Source organism: Mobula birostris, chromosome 23 (assembly GCF_030028105.1).
Source record: "Mobula birostris isolate sMobBir1 chromosome 23, sMobBir1.hap1, whole genome shotgun sequence".
Lineage (NCBI taxonomy): Eukaryota > Metazoa > Chordata > Chondrichthyes > Myliobatiformes > Myliobatidae > Mobula > Mobula birostris.
The window spans coordinates 10580196-10602735 of NC_092392.1; the positions used below are offsets into that span (position 1 = coordinate 10580196).

At 43.1% G+C, this 22540-nt stretch overlaps 1 protein-coding gene across 3 annotated transcripts in view; it reads right to left on the bottom strand.

The window, feature by feature from the left end:
- The window catches only part of LOC140186630 (src substrate cortactin-like), a 78547-nt gene that overhangs the window by 8502 nt on the left and 47505 nt on the right, over nt 1-22540 (bottom strand). For 2 of the 3 annotated variants that reach the window (XM_072241008.1, XM_072241009.1), the window contains exons 6-12: nt 21927-21981; nt 17912-18022; nt 14559-14669; nt 13818-13928; nt 10286-10341; nt 5493-5562; nt 4072-4220 (exon numbers count right to left, since the gene is read on the bottom strand). In XM_072241008.1, coding sequence (XP_072097109.1) covers nt 4072-4220; nt 5493-5562; nt 10286-10341; nt 13818-13928; nt 14559-14669; nt 17912-18022; nt 21927-21981 — 663 coding nt within the window. The remainder of the gene's footprint in view (nt 1-4071; nt 4221-5492; nt 5563-10285; nt 10342-13817; nt 13929-14558; nt 14670-17911; nt 18023-21926; nt 21982-22540) is intronic. The other variant, XM_072241010.1, reaches the window with a different exon arrangement.

Below are 22540 nucleotides of genomic sequence, written 5' to 3' on the forward strand. Positions count from 1 at the left end.
AAGTAATCAGTTTCAATATTAAATGCTGAAATTTTACATCAAGGTTCTCTTTGTTAATTAACCCTCATTAGTTTAGTCATACTATGCTGGTGTATATTCCTTAATTTGTTCTGAGCTCATAGCTCCATCCTTTGTATTTCTTCCTCTTCCTATATCCTTAACACTTGATGTCAATTCATTAGTTGTAATTCCTTAATGTATTCTTCCTCATACTCCCCAACTATCTCCACAATTCATAGTGTATCAAGGTCTTAATGGACTATGTATGTGCTTTAATAACCTGAGTATCTTACATTACCTCTTCACAGCAACAGGAACCCTGACATGGGAATATTAGCAGGCTGTTCTTTTGCAGATGCCCCTCAAGACTGCACACAGGAAGACAGTAGAAGCCCATGTGAATGGCTCTCCCCATCCCTATAATTGACAGCATAAAAGTCTTCTGTAGTCCTCCTATGTCTGTGAATGGCCAACATGGCACAGCTAAGGAATGAATTGTGAATCAGCATACAGAACCATAGAAAATTACAGCAACGAGGGTGACATCAAGTTAATTGTGTACATGCTGATACAAGAGAACCTAATCCCACTTATCAGCTCTGTAACCATGGCCTTGATGGGTCTCAGTTTTTCTGAACTCATCCAGATACAGTTTTTAATGGTTGAGGGTTTCTGCTCCATATGCTTTCAGGCAATGTTCTCTGGACCCCTCCACAGTTTGGGTGAAACAAAGCCCTTAAATGGCCTCAAAAACCTTGCAGCAATGATCTCAAACCTATGCCTACCAGTTCTTGTCCTCTTTGTCAGTGGAAATTACCTTTGCTGTTCAGTCATTTAATTTTATACACATTAACCAAACTTCCCTTCAGTTTTGTTTGTTCCAAAAAATACAACATCGTCCATAGAATCTCTCTAATTCAATCTTCAGCCCAGGCAATAGCCTAAATAATTTCCTCAGCATATACTCTCTCATGTTATTAATTCCTACTGGTAACATGGTGACCACATCAACTCTCTGCACTCCAGCCTGACCTGTACCTGTAGCATCTCTACCAGATTTTCCTCCTCTGAACTTATTCTGCTTAGGTTGTCATTGAATAAACTGACCGAATCATTAACTGACTACTGGTTCAAGGTTCTCAATACTGGAGAATCACAGAGCTAGTTATAACCTATCTTGGAATTAATGATGAGGAGAACCAAAGTGTTCAGGTCATCATTGAAAGTTCATGTATTCAGATGCATTCCAGAAATATGACGCTGTAATTCATTCACATTTCAGTGCACTGCCATGCAATACAGGAGTCATTGCTGAGTGAGTGTCACATGGTTGGAGAGGTGGTGTCAAGGAAATGTTTACATAGTTGCATGGGCACTACTGAGGGCATGCTGCATTTAACTATCAAACAAACAGCGTCTCATGGTTGCAGGTGTGGCTCTGGCAAAAAATTGTACTGAAATTAATTAAGGCATCTGTTAGTCTTGCGAGACCATGGATCTGCACCTGGGAAGTCTTCACTCTCCAGGGCGCAGGCCTGGGCAAGGTTGTATGGAAGTCTAGCAGTTGCCCATGCTGCAAGTCTCCCCTCTCCACGACATCGATGTTGTCCAAGGGAAGGGCATTAGGACCCATACAGCTTGGCACCAGTGTCGTCGCAGAGCACTGCGTGGTTAAGTGCCTTGCTCAAGGACACAACACGCTGCCTCGGCTGAGGCTTGAACTCATGACCTTCAGGTCGCTAGTCGAATGCCTTAACCACTTGGCCACGTGCCCACATACTGAAATATCAATACAAGAACGAACACGTATAGGCGGATATTGCAAGCAGAGTCAAAGAGTCATACGTCATGGAAACAGACACTTCAGCCACCATGTTTGCAGCAAACATCAGGCATCCATTTACCCAAATCCAGGAGTAATCCCATTTTATTCTCCATCTCATCAGTTCCCCCAAATTCATCCACATACCACAGGTAATTATCCACATCCACACACCACAAGTAAGTATCCTACCAATCCGCTCATCTTTGGGAAATGAGATATACTGGGATTACAAGATGATTGGGAGGTGGGGAGGGGTGGATGTGATCATTTAAAACTGTGTTGCATAGACACGTCTTCTGTCAGAGAATCTCTGGAATTCTTGTGTCCAGAGAATTGTAGAGACTAGATCATAGGAGCTGTTCAGGGAAGAGGTCGATAAACATTTGGAAGAATGGGGAATTGACAGATCTGGTACAAATGAGGAGTTGAGGACTAGAGCAGATCACCACTAGTCCTGCTTCTCCTTTCTTATTTGTTCATTGGACTAAATCCATACAGTTACAAAAAACAATCTGCAAACTCCGTGTAAACAGTATTGCAAATCGGGTTTTAATCCTCGTTGCTATTATAATGCTCTGTATCATCTAAAAAGGTGAATTCATATTGTGTTAGGATTGTTGTAGAAATAATATCGGGCAGTGCAGAGTTTTATTGTACTGTGGGTGCTGAAAAAGACCCTGAAATATCCAGCAGGTCAGATAGTATACTGTATGTTGAAAGAGAGATAGTATTAGTTCGAATCAGAGGGAGATTCAGCATGAAAACAAACTCTTCAACTGACGGAGTTCATTCCAACCATCAACCACTCATTTACACTGATTTTTTTCCATCTCATTTTTTATTCATTCTGGCTTACTTCCCCTTCCTTTCCGGTCCTGATGAAGGGTCTCGGTCCGAAATACTGACTCTATTCCTCTCCATAGATACTTCCTGACCTGCTGAGTTCCTCCAGCATTTTGTATGTGTTACTCTGGATTTCCAGCATTTGCAGAATTGCTTGTGTTTCTTGCTTTATTGTCCTAACATTCTCATTAACACCCCTAGATTCCATCATTAATCAGTTTACAGTGGCCAATGAATCTAACGATTTTCACATTGTTTGGTGTAGAAGGAAACCGGAACACCTGGGAGAAACCTCTGTAGTCACGGGGAAAATGTGTAACTCTACACTGATAGCTCCCAAGGTCAGGATTAATCCCAGGTATATCAAACTGTAGTAAATCAAGGCAACTGGACTTGCTGTGTTGTCTAGAAGATGTTCCACCACTCATCCAAGATGCTTCTTCAGTTCTGATCCATGGTGGGTAGTTTTCCGGCTGATAAACCCTGTGAATTGTTTAAAGCTATTGCAATCATATGAGGACTGTTAAGAATCGTAGAGGTAATGAGAGGGTCATTTGCCTTATCTTCACATGAATGGAGGTGTGAACCGTTGTGGAGACGTCAGATTAGGACTGCATGGTAAGTAGCTGATAGGTGATGTCATACCCCACCCCCTCTGTTCAGGGATGGGTTTTCCAGTTTGACAAAGACGGCTTCTTTAACCCCCCTTTCAAACCACCTGTCCTCCCTGTCCAAAATGTGCACATTGTTATCATCAAAGGAGTATCTCTTTTCCTTTGGGTGTAGATATACAGCTGGGTCTTGACCTGAGGTGTTAGCCCTCTTATGTTGGGCCATCCATTTGTGACGTGATTGTTTTGGCTCACCGATATACAGATCTGTGCAGTTCTCATTGCATTGGATAGCATATACAATATTGCTCTGTTTCCACCTCCATTCATGTAAAGATAAGGCTGATGACCCTCTCATTACATCTATGACTCTTAACGACCCTCATGTGATTGCGATACCTTTAAACAACTCACAGAGTTTATAAGCCAGAAGACCACGGATCAGAACTGAAGAAGCCTCTCAGATGAGTTGCGAAATGTCTTCTAGACAACATAGCAAGTCCAGTTGCCTTGATTTACCTCTGCTTGATATACAGTGAGCTGGGTGACTGAAAACCTTCATAGACAATAAGTCCAAGCTTCTGGCCTTACGAGAAGCAACTCAACTGGTTACATCGCTGTGCTGCCCTATATTTTTTCTGTGAAATAACCTGTCATCAGAATTGTTTTTTTGCAAGGTGCAACACCAGCACAAAGTGATCCTGTTGACAGTAAATTGGCCTGAGTGGTTCAGCTTGTTCTCACATAACTAACAACAACTTTACAACATCCACTTCCCCATCGCCAGCTCACCTGCTGCTTCCTGCGTGCTTCTTCCCGTTCCATTCTCTCTCGCGCCTGTCTCCGAACACGCTCCTCCTCTGCTCTCTTTTTGTTGTCCTCATCACTGGCTTTAGCCATATTTTCAAACCTTGACTTCAAGCTCCGTGCACTGCTGCTGGCTGCGAAAAGAGAGAAGGAGTGAGACAGAGCGGAGGGAACAGGAGTGATAGAGAGGGAATGAAAGCGTGAAGCAGAGAGAACGGAGAGAGGTAGCAAGGCAATGAGTGAGGAAGATGTTAGTAGAAAAGAGGGAAAAGAAGATTGTAAGGAGTGCAGCAGGAATGAGACAGCATGAGGGAAAGGGGGAAATGAATACAGCAAACGAGAGAGGAGAGGGAAAAATGAGATAGGATCAGTGGGACAGATTTTGGAAAACAACAATCGAGGGAGAGAGGTAAAGAGAGAGGAAGCAAGACAACAATGGGGAAAAGAAGGAGAAAAGAGAGAGGGGTTAAAGAGAGGGAAACAAAGGTTGAGTGAATACGGAATAGAATTCGAGAGGGAAGAGACGGAAGGAAAAAAGAGATTGAGAAAAATGGGTAGAGGAAAACAAGAAAATGCAGAGAAAAATTTAGTGAAATGTAAAGTTAGGCAAAGTAAAGATTTTTTTTAAATTGAGGGAAATTAATAAATGGATATAGTGGAAGGAAGAAAGAAGCCAATGAAGATCTCCAAAAACTTTGGCTCAAGAAACTCTGGTCAGACTATGATAATGAGGTATTGAGGCATGAGATGAGCAAACTGTCTAACTATAATACCCATCATGTATTATAACTTTACAAATCTTAGAGGGCATGGAGCAAAGTGAAGATTAAAACCATTCACCACAGCTTCATCCAATGAATATTGATCTTCTGCTGCAAGGGCAGGGCTATAAATCTTGTTCACCTATCATCATCAGGGCTGTTACAAATACCCTAGACTTCTGGACAGTGTTGTGACTGATGGGATAAGGGTATGACAATGTTCAAACACCCCACAGATGGAATTAAGAAGATGGTCCTCAAGGGTGAGATGTGACTGGAGATCCATGGGTGGGAGTGTGACTAGTGATACCAGTGTGGGAACAGTAACTGTGGGGTGGGATTGGGAATGGTGACTCTAGAGTGGGCTTGTAATCAATGATTCCTGGATGGGGATGAGAAATGTGACCTCAGGGTTGGGTTGTGACCGATGACCTTCAGGCTGGGGTTCTGCAGCTAACTAAGAACAGTTTTACTCTTAGTTTATCATAATTGCCCACTGTTTCCTGTCTTGCTGCTGTTGTATTGCAAAAGTAGGAGGAAACTGAGCCATGCATATACCCAAGGTGCTTGAATTGACTTGCAATTTTTGAAGTTTGATTCTGGACTGCAGCCTTTCATTGAGGCCCACTTCACAAAGCCACTCACCGGCTTCCACTGGCACTGTCTTTTGGTAGGACGTCGTCGGACTCTCCATTTCCGTGAAGGTGGCTGCACTCTACAATGTGAATTGATAAAATGATCATCCTTTGATGTGGTGCGGGGAAAGACCATGCAGGCAAGCCCAAGCTGCGTTAAGTTACGGTGCCCGGGGATATAGACAACTCTCAACCCCAGCCACCATAACATGACTGCCAGGCAAAGAAGGATTATCCCCCATCTGAACAGCTTCACCTATGGAGGAAATGGATTGCCATATACAGAGAGGAAAACCATAAAACCAGAAGGCATAGGAGCAGAATTAGGCCATTCTACTCCGCCGTTTCATAATTGTTGATTTATTATCCCTCTCAGTCCCATTCTCCTGCCTTCTCCCTGTAACCTTTGACACCCTGACTAATCAAGAACTTGTCAACTTCTGCTTTAAATATATCCAATGACTTGGCCTCCAACCATCTGTCTGAAAGCCTGTCCCTGCAATCTGCTTAGTCATCTGAGGGATAATGAGTGTTGAAATCTTCTGTAATAGCAATGAATGGTAGAGTGACTTTTCAGTGAACTCTGAAGGTCAAAGTTCATGCTTCACTCCACTCTTAAGAGTTTCAGTCTGTGGCAATCGGTTGGTCAGACTATGAAGTTGAACAATACTCAAACTCTCCCTGACATAAAAAGCCCTTGTCCATCAGAATGCCAATTCTAAGGTGCCCCTCCTCTCCCCTGTCTCACCTCCCCATATCCCCAGTATAATTTAACTCCATGGGGACCCATGGGAAGGCTGAAAAGGGCAGGCCAATCAATTGCTTGAGCCAGTTCACCATTTAAGGACATCGCGATAGATTACTACCTCAATTCCATTTCCATGTCACTGTAAAGGTCTGTAGGTGACAGGTTTGAATCCCAATACTTTCTGTGTAGTTATTATTGATTTTTCTCATGAAATCTAAGATCTAATCTTGAAGCTGTGCCCCAGGTTTTTATACTTCTTTGCCTGAGGAAGTCATTTTTTTCTGGATCTTTTGAATTGATTTCTTTATATTTTATTTTGGACAACTCACTTTGATCTCCCCACCTCCTTAGTTTGTGGAAATAGAAAATAAACAAACTGTATGCAGCATTTCACTGTGATAGGGATCTGGAGCAGCCACGTATGATCTTCTACGGGAGTGAGGAGATCATCGATCGGAGTTACTGGGAAGTAGTCACCCCGAAGTTGCGGGAGGTGGGTAACTGGGTGACTGTCAGAAGGAACGGGAAGCTGAAAAAGCAGTTCGTGCAAAACACCCCATGGCCATTCCCCTCAATAATAAGTATACCATTTTGGATACTGTTGTGTGGGATGACCTCCCAGGAGAATGCCACAGAGACCAGGTTACTGGCACTGAGCATGGGTCCATGGTGCAGAAGGAAAAGAGGGAGAAGAGAGGAACAGTAGTGATAGGAGGCTCAATAGTCAGAGGAACAGACAGGAATGTGAATGTGAAGGGGGCACCCGAATGGTACGTTGCCTCCCAGGTGCCTGGGTCAGGGATGTCTTGCATTGCGTGTGTTCATAGCATTTTGGAGGGGGAGGGAGAGCAGCCAGGTTTCTTGGTACATATTGGTACCAGTACAGAGGAAGGAAAAGAAGTCCTGAAGAGAGAATATAGAGAGCTAGGCAGAAAACTGATAAGTAGGACCCCAGGGTAGTAACTTCTGGATTGCTGCCTATGCCAAGCGCCAGTGAGGGCAGAAACAGGGTGATTCAGCAGATAAATGTGTGGCTGAGAAGCTGGTGCTGAGGAAAGACTTCTGGTTCTTGAATCAGTGGGATCTCTCCTGGGGAAGGTTTGACCTGTACCAAAGGGACAGGTTGCACCTGAACCCAAGGGGAATCAATATTCTCACGGGCAGGTTTGTTAGAGATGTTGAGGAGGGTTTAAACTAATTTGACAGGGGGTGGGAACTGGAGTGAAGGGACTCAGGATAAGATAGATAGTGAAAAGCAAACACTGCATGTAGTCAGACTGTCAAGAAGGGCAGGCAGATGATAGGACAAAATTGCAGCCAGCAGGGTGAAATTCAGTACGTTACAGATGCAGAGTCAAAAAGTACTGCAAAAACCGTACTCAAAGTGTTATATCTCAGGGTGTGGTGTACAAGAAAGACGGTGGATGATCTAGTTGTACTTTTACAGATTGTCAGTTGTGATGTTGTGGCCATCAATAATTTTGGCTGAAGGATGGTTGTAGTTGGGAGTTGAATGTCCAAGAAGGCAGAGCTTAAGAGGGTTAATGGCACCTAATGGAGACTCCTTTGCTTGCATTTTCGGAAACAGCTCCATTTTCATCTTTAATATCTCTATTTTCCCCTTTCAGGGTTCTTTTGAAGACCCTGACCTGGACTTACACACTGACTACAGTTCTTTGTGGGAATGGGTCCCGCTCTCGGGGTTCCAAATCTGGCCGTTTTTCGGCACACCAACGGCTCAGCCTAAGAGTCCGGCTTGAATTCGGAAGCCTAGGATCACGGGACTCTGGAGACGGGCAGATTAAGGGTCGGTGTCATGACAGGAGACCCATGTATTATGGGGGGGGTCGGGATATCTGCTGTGTGCCTGGAGACCCAGGATCTTTGTGATCTTCAGGTACAGAGCTGAAAAATATGACGTAACGGACTTTAAACATCGTAAACCAGCAAGTTATTTGTTATGTCTCCCCTCTTGCTGGGAAAACGGAGACATCTTTTTCTCCCTTATTAGGGAGAGAGAGAGAGCCTGTGGTATGTCGAATACCGGGTGAAATGCGAAGTCTTTGGGGTAACTGCAAGTCGGTGTCTTTGCTATTGCTTCGCTGACGCTTGAGTGCTTGGTGGCGGTCCCCATGCTTTTTTTTTGCTGATGGGGGAAGGGGGGATTGTTGCTCGCTGCCACTTACGCGCAGGAGGGAGGGGAGCTGGGGGGGACTTTGGGGTTCTAACATTTAACTGTCGTTCACTCTTTGGGGCACTCCTCTGTTTTCGTGGAGGGTTGCAAAGAAAAAACATTTCAGGTTGTATATTGTATACATTTCTCTGACTTTAAATGCACCTTTGAACCTTTGTATCGGAGGGATAGGAAGGTAGGCAGAGGGGGTGGCAAGACTCTGCTGGTAAAGAATGGCATCAAATCTTTAGAAGGATGTGACCTAGGGTCAGAAGATGTTGAATCTTTGTGGGTTGAGTTAAAAAACTGTAAGAGTAAAAGGACCTAGATGACAGTTAGATACAGGCCTCCAAACAGTAGCTGGGATGTGTACCTACAGATTACAACAGGAAATAGAAAAGGTGAGTCAAAAGGGCAATGTTATGGTAGTCAGGGCAGATTTTAACATGCCGGTCGATTGGGAAAATCAGGATAGTAATGGATCTCAAAAGAGTGAATTTGTTGAATGCCAACAAGATGGCCTTTTAGAGCAGTTGGTCATTGAGCATACTAAGGGATCATGCTATAGTGGATTGGGTGTTGTGTAATGAACCCAAGGCAATCGGGGAGTTTAGCATAACAGAACCCTTAGGCAATGATCACAATATGATTGAGTTCTACTTGAAATTTGATAGGGAGAAAGTAAAGTCTGATGTAGCAGTGTTTCAGTGGAGTAAAGGAAATTACAGTGGTTTGAGAGAGGAGTTGGCCAAAGTAAATTGGAAGCAGGTGCTGGCAGGGATGTCAGCAGAGCAGCAATGTCTTGAGTTTCTGTGAAAAATGAGGAAGGTGCAGGATAGATGTATTCCAAAATAGAAGGAATACTCAAATAGCAAAATAGAACAACTGTAGCTGACAAGGGAAGTCGAAGCTAATGTAAAAGAAAGGGCATACATCAAAGCAAAAATTAGCAGGAAGATCAAGGATTGGGAAGTTTTTAAAAACCTACAGAAAACAACTAAAAGAATCATTAGGAGGGAAAAGATGAAGTATTAAAGCAAGCTAACAACAATATCAATGTATATAAAAAATAAAAGAGTGCTGAGAATGTATATAAGGCCACTAGAAAATGAGGTGGGAGAAGTAATAACAGGGGACAAGGAGATGGCAGATGAGCTAAATGAGAATTTTGCATCAGTCTTCACTGTGAAAGACACTAGCAGTGTCCCAGGCATTGAAGGGTGTGAGGGAGAAGTAAATGCAGTTGCTATTACAAGGGAGAAGGTGGTCAAAAAACTGAAAGACCTAAAGGTGCATAAGTCACCCGGTCCTGATGAACTGCACCCTAGGGTTCTGAAAGAGGTAGTGGTAGAGACTGTGGAGGCATTTGTAATGATCCTTCAAGAATCATTGGACTCTGGCACAGTTCCAGAGGACTGGAAAATTGCAAATGCTACTCCACTCTTTAAGAAGGGAAGAAGGCAGCAGAAAGGAAATTATAGACCAGTTAGCCTGACCTCAGTGGTTGGGAAGGTGTTGGGTTCAATTGTTAAAAATGAGGTGATGGAGTACTTGGCGACACAGGACAAGATCGAACAAAGTCAGCATGGTTTTTTTGAAGGGAAAATCTTGCCAAACAAATGTGTTGGAATTCTTTGAGGAAATTACACGTAGGATAGATAAAGGGGATGCAGTGGATGTTGTATATTTGGACTTTCAGAAGGCCTTTGACAAGATACCACACAACCACAAAACTTGTTGCTTCACAATTGTTTTATTAAGCATACTGGGATGTGAGGATAAAGTTCACAGTGCTGGGAAGGAGGGGAAGCATTGTACAAATCTGCCACTGTTCTCTACTTTGCTACAGAGTTGAAACCCGTCATGGAGTTTAAAGACTTACCTTATCCATCCGGTCCTGCTGCACCCCATAACGTCCTCCAAAGCCCTTGGCATAATCTGTAAAAGGAAGGTGGATAGAAGGCAGATGAAGAATAGTGTTACTTTGCCATGTACATACCGGTGATCAGGAACAAGAAAATACAGATCAGTTAGCAGAATGGCGTCATCACTTAAATGGCACCGGGCTGAATTTTTGCAAACACTTCCATTTTCCTCCCCTAGGTACAGTTCTACTATCATTATTAATCCTCGAATATCTTATGCAAGCAGTAGTGAGTTTCTTGACAATCATGATGAAATGTATCTAAACTGGGTTCAGTTTCTCTCTGGTACATGCTAGTCACCACGAGCAAAATCTTCTGACAAAAAACCAGATCATTTAACCAAAGTGACTTCATCAGGCAACAGAAAGTAAGTACAGGGAAATGTAAAGCTGAGTAGGCCATTCAGCCCCTCAGGCTTGTTCAACAAAAAGGTATATTACATTCTGACGAGCTACTGTGTGTTCATTCTGCAGCGTATCATGATTAGCAACTCTCTCTGTAAAGACAGTCATGCTCAATCATATTCCATTCAATCTCACCATACAATCCACTGACAGCTCTTTGAATCTATTCACAATCAAGTAGATAATGTCAGAAGACCAATGGGCCACCACACTAAAGTGAAAATAGGAAACAACAGTCATCACTGTAATGTTCTGATATGAACGATATGGGAACTTTTGATGTAATGCTCTGATATGAACGATCTGGGAACTTTTGATGTAATGCTCTGATATGAACGATATGGGAACTTTTGATGTAATGCTCTGATATGAACGATATGGGAACTTTTGATGTAATGCTCTGATATGAACCATATGGGAACTTTTGATGCAGATGTCACATACGATTTTTGGAGAATGGGTGACTGGGAGTGGGCCAGTTGTGTGAGGAGGTGCAAGGTGATGAAACAGTATACTGGGGTTGGGGGGAACTCAGGCGGAACTTAAAGGGAGAAGGCATGTGAGTGCAGGGATGGAAGGGAGAAGTTAGGGTGGAACACAAGCTGACATTTGCTGGGAGGACTGATCCTGGAAAACCGCCTATCAGTTGGCATCAGGGGATGTACGGGAGGATTGGTGAGGAATAGGAAGTGGAGAGGGGGAGAGGGTGTCTTTAGATGTTGTGATACTATTTCATAGGACAAATACAGATATCATAAACTCCTTAGGAAATAAAACAATAGGCTGATAGTAAAGGGATATCGTTTGTTCATTCATTTGGTGCCGTGTTGTATTATATGATTATCCTGGTCTTCCTATGACCATGATTGTTCTAGGCAAATTTATCTACAGAAGTGGTTGCCATTGCCCTCTTCTGGGCAGTGTCTTTACAAGACGAGTGACTCCAGCCATTATCAATATTCCTCAGAGATTGCCTGCCTGGCATCAGTAGTCACATAGCCAGTTCTTGGGATATGCATAGGCTGCTCAAACAACCATCCACCACCTGCTTCCATGGCTTCACATGACCCTGATCAGGGAGCTAAGCAGGTGCTACACCTTGCCCAAGGGAGACGTTCAGGCTAGCAGAGGGAAGGAGCGCCTTACACCTCCTTTGGTAGAGATGTATCTTCACCTCGCCAACCAAAAAGGGATATAAAAGATCAAATAAATAATTAAACATGGGATCATGTTAGCATAACAATTAGAAATATTGATAACATAGTGATTTGTTTCTGGAAGGGTAGAATTTTGAAGTTAGGTATTATGTTAAACCTATATAATGCCAGGTCTGGCTGCAGTGGAGATAACGTGCTTATTCCTGGAACTACAGAGAGCGCACTGAAAAGGAGAAGGCAGTGTGGCTGTGGATTTAAAAGGATAATGGCCATGTGAACTGTATAGAGTGAATAGAGAAGCACAATTGGCAATAAACCAAGCAAAGTGCCACAGCAGCCAGTGGGTGAGAGGTTGGGTGACTGAGAATGTGCCAGATTTTGTGAAGAGGAGCAGGGTGAGGAAACAGCGCCCCAGGGAGGACGGGAGCTCAGGCGAAACTTAAAGTGAGAAGGCAGGGTGAGTGCGGGCATGAAAGGGACGAGTTAAGGTGGAGCAAAAGGGAGCTTGAAAGAGTTTGGACATAAACCTGAACAGGATGGTGCACAAGCAGAAAGATAAGGAAAAGACAGAGTGGGTGTAGACCTGAACAAGTGATGGCACGCTGGTGCATGAGCAGAACTGACAAGGAAAAGATAGGGTGGATGTAGACATGAAAGGAAAATAACCTAGCAGAAAGAGGGACAAAGTGAAGAGGCAACAAACCAAAAAAGGTGCAGGGAGAACTGGTGACTGGGACTGGGCTGGATAATGTGAAGAGGAGCAAGGCAATGTGTCCGTGCTCCAGTGGGCAAGGAGCAGGGAGCATGAACCAGCCAACTTTGAAGGCCGAGCAGAATAAGAGTGACCTCCAGCAGATGATCTTGGGAGGTTCTGACAAACTGGGACCGGACCTCGCTGCATGAGTCTCAGGCAGACCTGAAGGGGACAAGGCAGGACGAGGCACAAATGGACCTGTTAGGAATTGGCTGTGGATCCTGTTGTACACTAAATATTTCAGTAACATTTGTGTAATATTGTAAATATGCTGCTTGATTAAGCACTCTTTGCTTGTTTAAATAATTCATTAGGGGTTATATGTGAAAGTACCTGAATGACAGATGTCATAAGTGAGCACCTCACTATGTTTTGGAGTTACAAAACATAACAGATCTTAAAGGAAGAAGGTGGGTAAATGAAGAACCAAATGAGGAAGGCAGTGTGGAACATAAGCAGCATGAGAATGAGAAGGCAGAGGGTGTAGAACTGAAAGGATGATGACCTAGTGGACCATGTCGAGTGAAAAGAAGGACAGAGCGAAGGAGCAAGAAACCAAGAAAGAGTGCCAAAGGAAGTAGCCACAGTGCGAGCATGTGATTGGACATGCAATGGACGATGTGGGGATGGTGCAGACACAACAGTGTGAAGCACAGGACGATGTAGGTAAGTGATATTCATGTGGAGGTGTGTGCAGCACAGACATGGTGATCCAAACGGCCTGTTTCCAACTGTGTCGAACACAAGAGAAGATATAAACAAGATTTTAAAAGGCACAGCAATTGATAAATACTGAACAGAAAACCTAATGGAGTCTTGAAAGAGAGTTTTAATGCTGGCTAATGTTGGATATAATAGCTGTGGAAAAGATAAAAACCACTCAAACTTAAGATCTTTTAGGAGAGATACCCTCTCAGTTCCCTTTAGCTCTGACCTAGGGATGCCTGTTCCTCTGGGTGGACTGGGGAGGTCAAGAAAAATGCATCTACAGTAAGCGAACAACTCAATCATGGAGAAATGGCTCATGTCTGTGGATAGTTGAGAGTGAGGGGATAGTGGGGACGTTCTTACCTAGATGAAAATCTTTCCTGTAACACCAACTTCTCCTCACTTTCTACTAATGTCTATTCTGAAAGTGGTCAGTGAGTCTGCATTTCATTCACTTGGCCCTCACCTGTCTGGGACTCATGCAGTTTCACTTCCTCCTTGTGGTCCCATCCATGGGCAGCCTGATCCTGATGACCCTTCTGGACTCCAAATTTTCCTCCAAATCCTTTTGCATAATCTGCAAAGCAATTGCATTGATCCCGTGATTTTACTGCAGAGGACCACAGATGGAATTGAGTCAAGAGCGTGAACACCCAGAAATTTCACCTTCTTCTCTGCAGTCCTGGCCATGTTTTTTTTTTTGCAGGTATCCATAACATCTTCAGGGGAGATGTAGGTGTGAAATGTCCAAAGGTTAATGGGCATAAAGAAAAGAATATCTTTATGTGGTTAGGGATAGAGGGGTTGTAAGGAACTGTCTAGTGTATGAACATCAGAAAAGCAAGGTGATGAAACGCTATCCAGTAAAAGTGTATGAAGGACAGGTTGGGTGGGGAATTAGGATTGCAAGATGCCATTCTTCCTGAGTGGGATGGAGACAGGAGGATTACAAGACATCATCCTTTATGGGTGAAGTGGTATGTGGTTGAGATATGTAGGATAATAAGATACCATTATGTTTGAGATTGGGATGAGGAGTGGGATTGCAAATTACTATCCTGAGTGAATGGGATGGAGGGGAAGAGAAGTGGAGATACAAGATGCCATACTGTATGAGAGGTGGAGAGGGAGTAAGTTTGCAAACCGTTACCTTGTGTGAAATTGACTGCCTCGTCATATGGGCAGAGAGTGCGTTTAATGAACATACCTTTCTGTGACTCGTGTTTCTCAGTCAGACCTTTGTAGTCGTATCCCACAGCAGATTTATCCACCCTCTCCTTTTCTACTCCATATTTGCCACCAAATCCTTTGGCATAATCTAAGGGAGAAAAAGATTTTCACAAGATTTCCACCCTGGGTAAATACCAGCAATGTTACATCTCCTGGTAAATAGAAAGTATAGTGAGTAAATACTGAGTTTTACAGCTCCTTCTCCAACCCTGATAAATAAAAAAAAACAATCCCCAGATGAATAAAGAAAGGACAAGGTCCTGGAGAATCTGAGTGAGTGTCACCCCAAATGCCCTCCAGATAAATACTGTACATACAGCTTCATTTCAGCCTATTTTCTAAGGTGTTTATGATATTTCTGTACTCCCCACCAAAGATCATCAGAGCATCTAGAGAAAACCCCTTCCCCCCTGCCCTCCCCATCCCCCCAGTTTAACCCCAGACCCCAGCTACCAGCTCTTCCAGATGAATAAGAGAGAGCTGTGCCAAGGGGAACACTGAGAGTATCTTACACAGTAAGCCACTGGAACTCTAAGAGTTGTATTCACATCCCAGATTTTTCTCTATTACCTTGTTAGTTATTCCTGTCTAAGTCTCTTGATATTTTACTGTTGGGAACAGATTCTACAGCTTTCTGGTAGCTCATTTAAATCTAAAAAAAAAACATTTGGTATGAAGACATTCCTCATCATTCCTCCTCTACTTATTTTGCTGATGTTTTCATGTTTGTCCCTTTTGTGCCTAAACTTCCATATTCCAGAAGTAACAGTTACCCCATAATTTAGGCAACACACATCAAATTTTCTGGTGAACGCAGCAGGCCAGGCAGCATCTCTAGGAAGAGGTACAGTCGATGTTTCGGGCCGAGACCCTTCGTCAGCCTGCCGAAGGGTCTCCGCCCGAAACGTCGACTGTACCTCTTCGTAGAGATGCTGCCTGGCCTGCTGCGTTCACCAGCAAATTTGATGTGTATTGCTTGAATTTCCAGCATCTGCAGAATTCCTCGTGTTTACCCCATAATTTAGAGTATCTTTTCTAAGGCTCCTCTAACCTATTCCAGCTTCCCCAGAAGATCTGTCATTCCTGGTATCATTCTGATAATCTCTTTTTTGTATTAATTTCTAGATATTGTTATCCTTCTTAGATTATTCATAACACTCCAGCGCAGACTTGATTGGAGATTAATAAGGGGTTTAGTCTTACTTTCTAATTGTTATATCAATGTCACTGTTTACAAAGCTAAGTATCTCACACTCGGCACTGAACTATCAAAGAATTATAAAAATATGGCCTATATCCCCATCCCTCAAAGCAAATTTATCGTCACTACAAATTTCTCACAAAGGGTAACATTGTACATTGCACTAAGTACTGTTGCTGCATTAGTCATAACTTTCAAAGACTCTCTTGATCCATAAACCTTTGGAGTAAAAAGTTGCCAATATCAATCCAAATATATAATTATATAATTAATGGTAAGAAAGACAAACGAAGGAATAAGTGCCTATTGCAAGTGACGTCATTTGGGAGGAAACCACAACATACTTATTAAGGATAAAGTAAGCACTGGAACATATTAGTATTGATCTAGAGTAATTATATGGTCTTGGAAAGAGTAAACTTTGTTAAATCTCTTAGAGGAACTATCTAATGTGCTGAAAGAGGAGTAGCTTTGTGAAAGAAAGGAGGGAGGAGAAGATGGCAGCACGATGCAGCGCGCGCGGCTGTTCCGAAAGATATCGTATGTGTTAACTAGGGGGCCGTGCACGATCCTGATTTGATGGAGACAGTCGTGATAAGCACGGAGGAACACCTGGAGAAACTTCTGAAATGCCCGTTTCGCTGCCGCTGCTACTGTGCAACCGAGAATCTCCGGAGGGGAAGGCCCCAAATTCTCAGCTTTGCCTACTGCCTGTTGCTGGGACCGGGGTCAAAGCGCTCGGTGCTCGGTGTTGGAGAGCTGGTCAGAGGCTCAGAGTTTTCGGACGGACTCGGGGTTGGACAGTGGTCGGATGCTTCCAGGATGCTGCATCGGCAAGTTTGCGGCGCTGGAGGCTCACCGTCTGCGTGAGATGATGGGACTTTCAAGAGACTTTGAGATTTTTTACCATGCCCATGGCTTGTTCTTATCTAATTACGGTATCGCTTTGCACTGTTGTAACTATATGTTATAATTATGTGTTTTTTGTCAGTTTTTCAGCCGGTTTGTCATGTGTTTCTGTGATATCGTTCTGGAAAAACATTGTATCATTTCTTAATGCTTGCATTACTAAATGACAATAAAAGAGGACTGCGAGTCCTCATAATCTAATCTAATCTAAAATGTTTTCCACAGATACTGGCTGATTAACTGTGCGGTTCCCAACATTTCTATTTTTATTTAAGATTTCCAGTATCTCTATGTTATTTTGAAGAAAAATGGATGCTATTCACATAGACTACAAGGACATAATCAACAAAGTTCCAAGTAAGAGACTTCTGGCAATAGTGGAACTGAAAGGAATCCTATTAGCTGGGATAAGGAATTTGTTTAGGGGGATAGGAAAGAATTGGCTAACAATAATGTACTCATATCAAGTAGATGTGAGTCATGGTATATCCTGGTGTATTCATTACTGCCATAACTTTTAATTAAATTTATAAAAGACTGATAAGGCAATAGAGAACAATATACCCAAGTTTCCTGATGATACTGTATTCAGTGGCAGGTAAATAGAGTAGGTGGGAGGAGAAAGTTGAAAAAGGGAATTGATCTCTGGAGTGAGCGGGCAAAGCTGTGGCAAATGTAGCTTAAATTAGGAAATGTGAGGCCATAAATTAAAAATTGATTAATCTGTTTTCTAAATGCTGAGGGACCAGAAAGAGTAAAGATGTACATGAAAGTTAATGGACTGGTACAAAAATCATTAAAAAGACCCTCACTTCACCTTTACATAACATAGAACAAATCAGCATGGACAGGCCATTCAGTCCATGATATTATGTCAGTCTTCATGTTAATTTATATTAAATGTACTCCTCCCATGTATCATTCATATCCCTGCATACCCTCGTAGTCATTTGTAAATCTCTTCCTCTTAAAATCCACGAAATTGCCTGATTTCACCACTATCCTTGGTCATCTATTTCAGGCACCTACCACTCTGGGTAAAAAAAAAACTGCCTCTCACTTCACCTTTAAATCCCCCACCTTTAACCTCAAATGTGGATCAGCCATGAAAAGTCTTCAGCAAATGATGAACCCACAAATCTTCCTATGAAATAATCTCATATATTCTTAAGAGAGAGCATTGTGTGTGAGCGGGAAGGATATCTGCCTGATGAACATGCCTTTCTGGGAGTCGTGTTTCTCCGTTGCTCCCTTGTAGTCGTATCCCACAGCAGATTTATCCACCTTCTCCCTTTCCACTCCATATTTGCCACCAAATCCTTTGGCATAATCTAAGAGAGAAGAAAGTTAGAATATATCAAGTTTGGGAAAGTATAGGGAATACCACACCACCTGGCAAATAAAGATCGTATCACATCCCCTAGTAAATACAAAGGATAAACCGCAATATTGATCAAAGGTGGTAACAAAACAACATAGAAGGAGATTGAAAATCTGGCTGAGTGGTTCCACAACGAGAACATCTCGCTCAATGTCAGCAAGACGATTATTGACTTTGAGAGGAGGAAATTGGAGCTCCATGAACCAGTCCTCATCACAGGCAGACAGGGTCAGCAACTTCTCAGGGTTATCATTTCAGAAGCTCTGCCCCGGGTCCAGCACACAAGTGTATTTATGAAGAAAGCACAATAATGGCTCTAGTTCCTTAGGAGTTTGCAAAGATTTGGCATGGGCATCTAAAACGTTGACAAACTTCGACAGATGTGTTCTGAAGAGTATATTGACTGGCTGCATCACAGCCTGGTATGTAAACAGCAATGTCCTTGAATGGAAAATACTACAAAAAGTAGTGAATATGGCCCAAGCAAAACACACAAAATGCTGGAGGAACTCCACAGGCTCGGCAGAATCTATGGAAAAGAGTACAGTCAACATTTCAGGGTGAGACAATAGACAATAGGTGCAGGAGTAGGCCATTCGGCCCTTCAAGCCAGCACCGCCATTCACTGTGATCATGGCTGATCATCCACAATGAGTATCCAGTTCCTGCCTTATCCCCATAACCTTTGATTCCACTATCTTTAAGAGCTCTATCCATCTCTTTCTTGAAAGCATCCAGAGACTCGGCCTCCACAGCTTTCTGGGGCAGAGCATTCCATATATCCACCACTGTCTGGGTGAAAAAGTTTTTCCTCAACTCCGTTCTAAATGGCCTACCCCTTGTTCTTAAACTGTGGCCTCTGGTTCTGGACTCACCCATCAGCGGGAACATGCTTCCTGCCTCCAGCGTGTCCAATCCCTTAATAATCTTATATGTTTCAATAAGATCCCCTCTCAGCCTTCTAAATTCCAGAGTATACAAGCCCAGTTGCTCCAATCTTTCGACATATGACAGTCCCGCCATCCCGGGAATTAACCTTGTGAACCTACGCTGCACTCCCTCAATAGCAAGAATGTCCTTCCTCAAATTTGGAGACCAAAACTGCACACAGTACACCAGGTGTGGTCTCACCAGGCCTCTGCACATCTGCAGAAGGACCTCTTTGCTCTTATACTCAATTCCCCTTGTTATGAAGGCCAGCATGCCATTAGCTTTCTTCACTGCCTGCTGTACTTGCATGCTTGCTTTCAGTGACTGATGTACAAAACACCTAGATCTCATTGTGCTTCCCCTTTTCCTAACTTGACTCCATTTAGATAATAATCCGCCTTCCTGTTTTTACCACCAAAGTGGATAACTTCACATTTATCCACATTAAACTGATTCTGCCATGCATCTGCCCACTCACCCAGCATTCTTATAACATCCTCCTCACATTTCACACTGCCACCCAGCTTTGTGTCATCAGCAAATTTGCTAATGTTACTTTTAATTCCCTCATCTAAATCATTAATACATATTGTAAACAGCAGCGGTCCCAGCACTGAACCCTGTGGTACCCCACTGGTCACTGCCTGCCATTCCGAAAGGGACCCGTTAATCACTACTCTTTGTTTTCTGTCAGCCAGCCAATTTTCAATCCATGTCAGTACTCTGCCCCCAATACCATGTGCCCTAATTTTACCCACTAATCTCCTATGTGGGACTTTATCAAAGGCTTTCTGAAAGTCCAGGTACGCTACATCCACTGGCTCTCCCTTGTCCATTTTCATAGTTATATCCTCAAAAAAAGTCCAGAAGATTAGTCAAGCACGATTTTCCCTTCGTAAATCCATGCTGACTCGGACCAATCCTGTTACTGCTATCCAGATGTGTCGTAATTTCATCTTTTATAATTGACTCCAGCATCTTTCCCACCACCGAAGTCAGGCTAACCAGTCTATAATTCCCTGTTTTCTCTCTTCCTCCCTTCTTGAAGAGAGGGACAATGTTAGCCACCCTCCAATCCACAGGAACTGATCCTGAATCTATAGAACATTGGAAAATGATTACCAATGCATCCATGATTTCTAAAGCCACCTCCTTAAGTACCCTTGGATGCAGACTATCAGGTCCCGGGGACTTATCAGCCTTCAGACCCAACAGCCTATCCAAAATCATTTCCTGCCTAATATAAATTTTCTTCAATTCATCCATTACCCTAGGTCCTTTGGCCACTATTACATCTGGGAGATTGTTTGTGTCTTCCCTAGTGAAGACAGATGCAAAGTATCTGTTCAACTTGTCTGCCATTTCCTTGTTCCCCATAATAAATTCACCCGCTTCTGTCTTCAAGGGCCCAATTTTGGTCGAAACTATTTTTTGCCTTTTCACATACCTAAAGAAGCTTTTACTATCCTCCTTTATATTCTTGGCTAGTTTACCTTCGTACCTCATTTTCTCTCCGCGTATTGCCTTTTTAGTTACCTTCTGTTGCTCTTTAAAAGTTTCCCAATCCTCTGGTTTCCCACTCATCTTTGCTATGTTATACTTCTTCTCTTTTATTTTTATACTGTCCATTACTTCCCTTGTCAGTCACGGCCTCCCCTTACTCCCCTTAGGACCTTTCTTCCTCTTTGGAATGACCTGATCCTGCACCTTCCGCATTATTCAAGGAAACACTTGCCATTGCTGTTCCACTGTCATCCCTGCTAGGGTATTGTTCCATTGAACTTTGGCCAGCTCCTCCCTCATAGCACCATAGTTCCCTTTGTTCAACTGTAATACTGACACTTCCGAGTTTCCCTTCTCCCTCTCAAATTGTAGATTAAAACTTATCATATTATGGTCACTACCTCCTAATGGCTCCTTTACCTCGAGGTCCCTGATCAAATCCGGTTCATTGCACAACACTAAATCTAGAATTGCGTTCCCTCTGGTAGGCTCCAGTACAAGCCGTTCTAAGAATCCATCTCGGAGGGACTCCACAAACTCCCTTTCTTGGGGTCCAGTACCAACCTGATTCCTCCAGTCTACCTGTATGTTGAAGTCCCCCATAACAACTGTAGCATTACCTTTGCGACATGCCAATTTTAACTCTTGATTCAACTTACACCCTACACCCAGACTACTGTTTGGGGGCCTGCAGATAACTCCCATTAGGGTCTTTTTACCCTTAGAATTTCTCAGTTCTATCCATAATGACTCTACGTCTCCTGGTTCTATGGCCCCCCTCGCAAGGGACTGAATATCATTCCTCACCAACAGAGCCACCCCACCCCCTCTGCCCATCAGTCTGTCCTTTCGATAGGACGTATACCCTTGAATATTCATTTCCCAGGCCCTGTCCACTTGAAGCCATGTCTCTGTTATTCCCACAACATCATACTTACCAATTTCCAACTGTGCCTCGAGCTCATCCACTTTATTTCTTATACTCCGTGCATTCATATACAATACTTTTAATTCATTACTCCCCTCACCTCCCATATCAATTCCTATTCACTTGGCCATACTGTACGATCCCTTCTTGAGCTTTCTGCTCTGTTGATTCTAAATTACCTTGAATATGCAGAGTATCACAGCATTCAATAAATACAGTGAGAGTCACAGCTCTGGGTAAACAAACATATAATAATATACAACCCTGGGAAAATGAAGAAATAACACATACACCTGGGTGAATATAGAGAATATCATACACCTGGATAAGTAGAAAGAATATCACATCCCACCAAGTAAACAGACAGTATCATATCCCTGGATAAATACAGGGAATATCACACCATATTAAGAATGCCGACATGTATCCGATCCTGTATTCTGTACTTGAATTTGATTTTCCCTCTTTAAAAGGAAGAAAGACGGTGGTTTACCTTTTTGTGAAGCATGCTTGTCCACTTCTCCTTTGTACTCATATCCCACGGCTGACTGCAAGAGAGAGTGAGAAGACTGAGCTAACATGGACATTATCTGTAACAAGTCAACCTAGAGGACCAAACATTGAACCATAGAATGGACTATTGAACCAATTGCTTCCTCCACCTTCTTTTCCTATCTTTCATCTCAAACTGCTCACATTCTGTCCATAACATCACTGCCTAATGATCTTACATTGTTACAACATTCAATCCAGAATATTAATACAAATTACACACATCAAAGTTGCTGGTGAACGCAGCAGGCCAGGCAGCATCTATAGGAAGAGGTGCAGTCGACGTTTGGGGCCGAGACCCTTTGTCAGGACTAATTGAAGGAAGAGTTAGTAAGAGATTTGAAAGTGGGAGGGGGAGATCCAAAATGATAGGAGAAGACAGGAGGGTGAGGGATGGAGCCAAGAGCTGGACAGGTGATTGGCAAAAAGGATATGAGAGGATCATGGGACAGGAGGCCCAGGGAGAAGGAAAAGGGGGAGGGGGGAAAAACCCAGAGGATGGGCAAGAGGTATAGTGAGAGGGACAGAGGGAGAAAAAGGAGAGAGAGAGAAAGA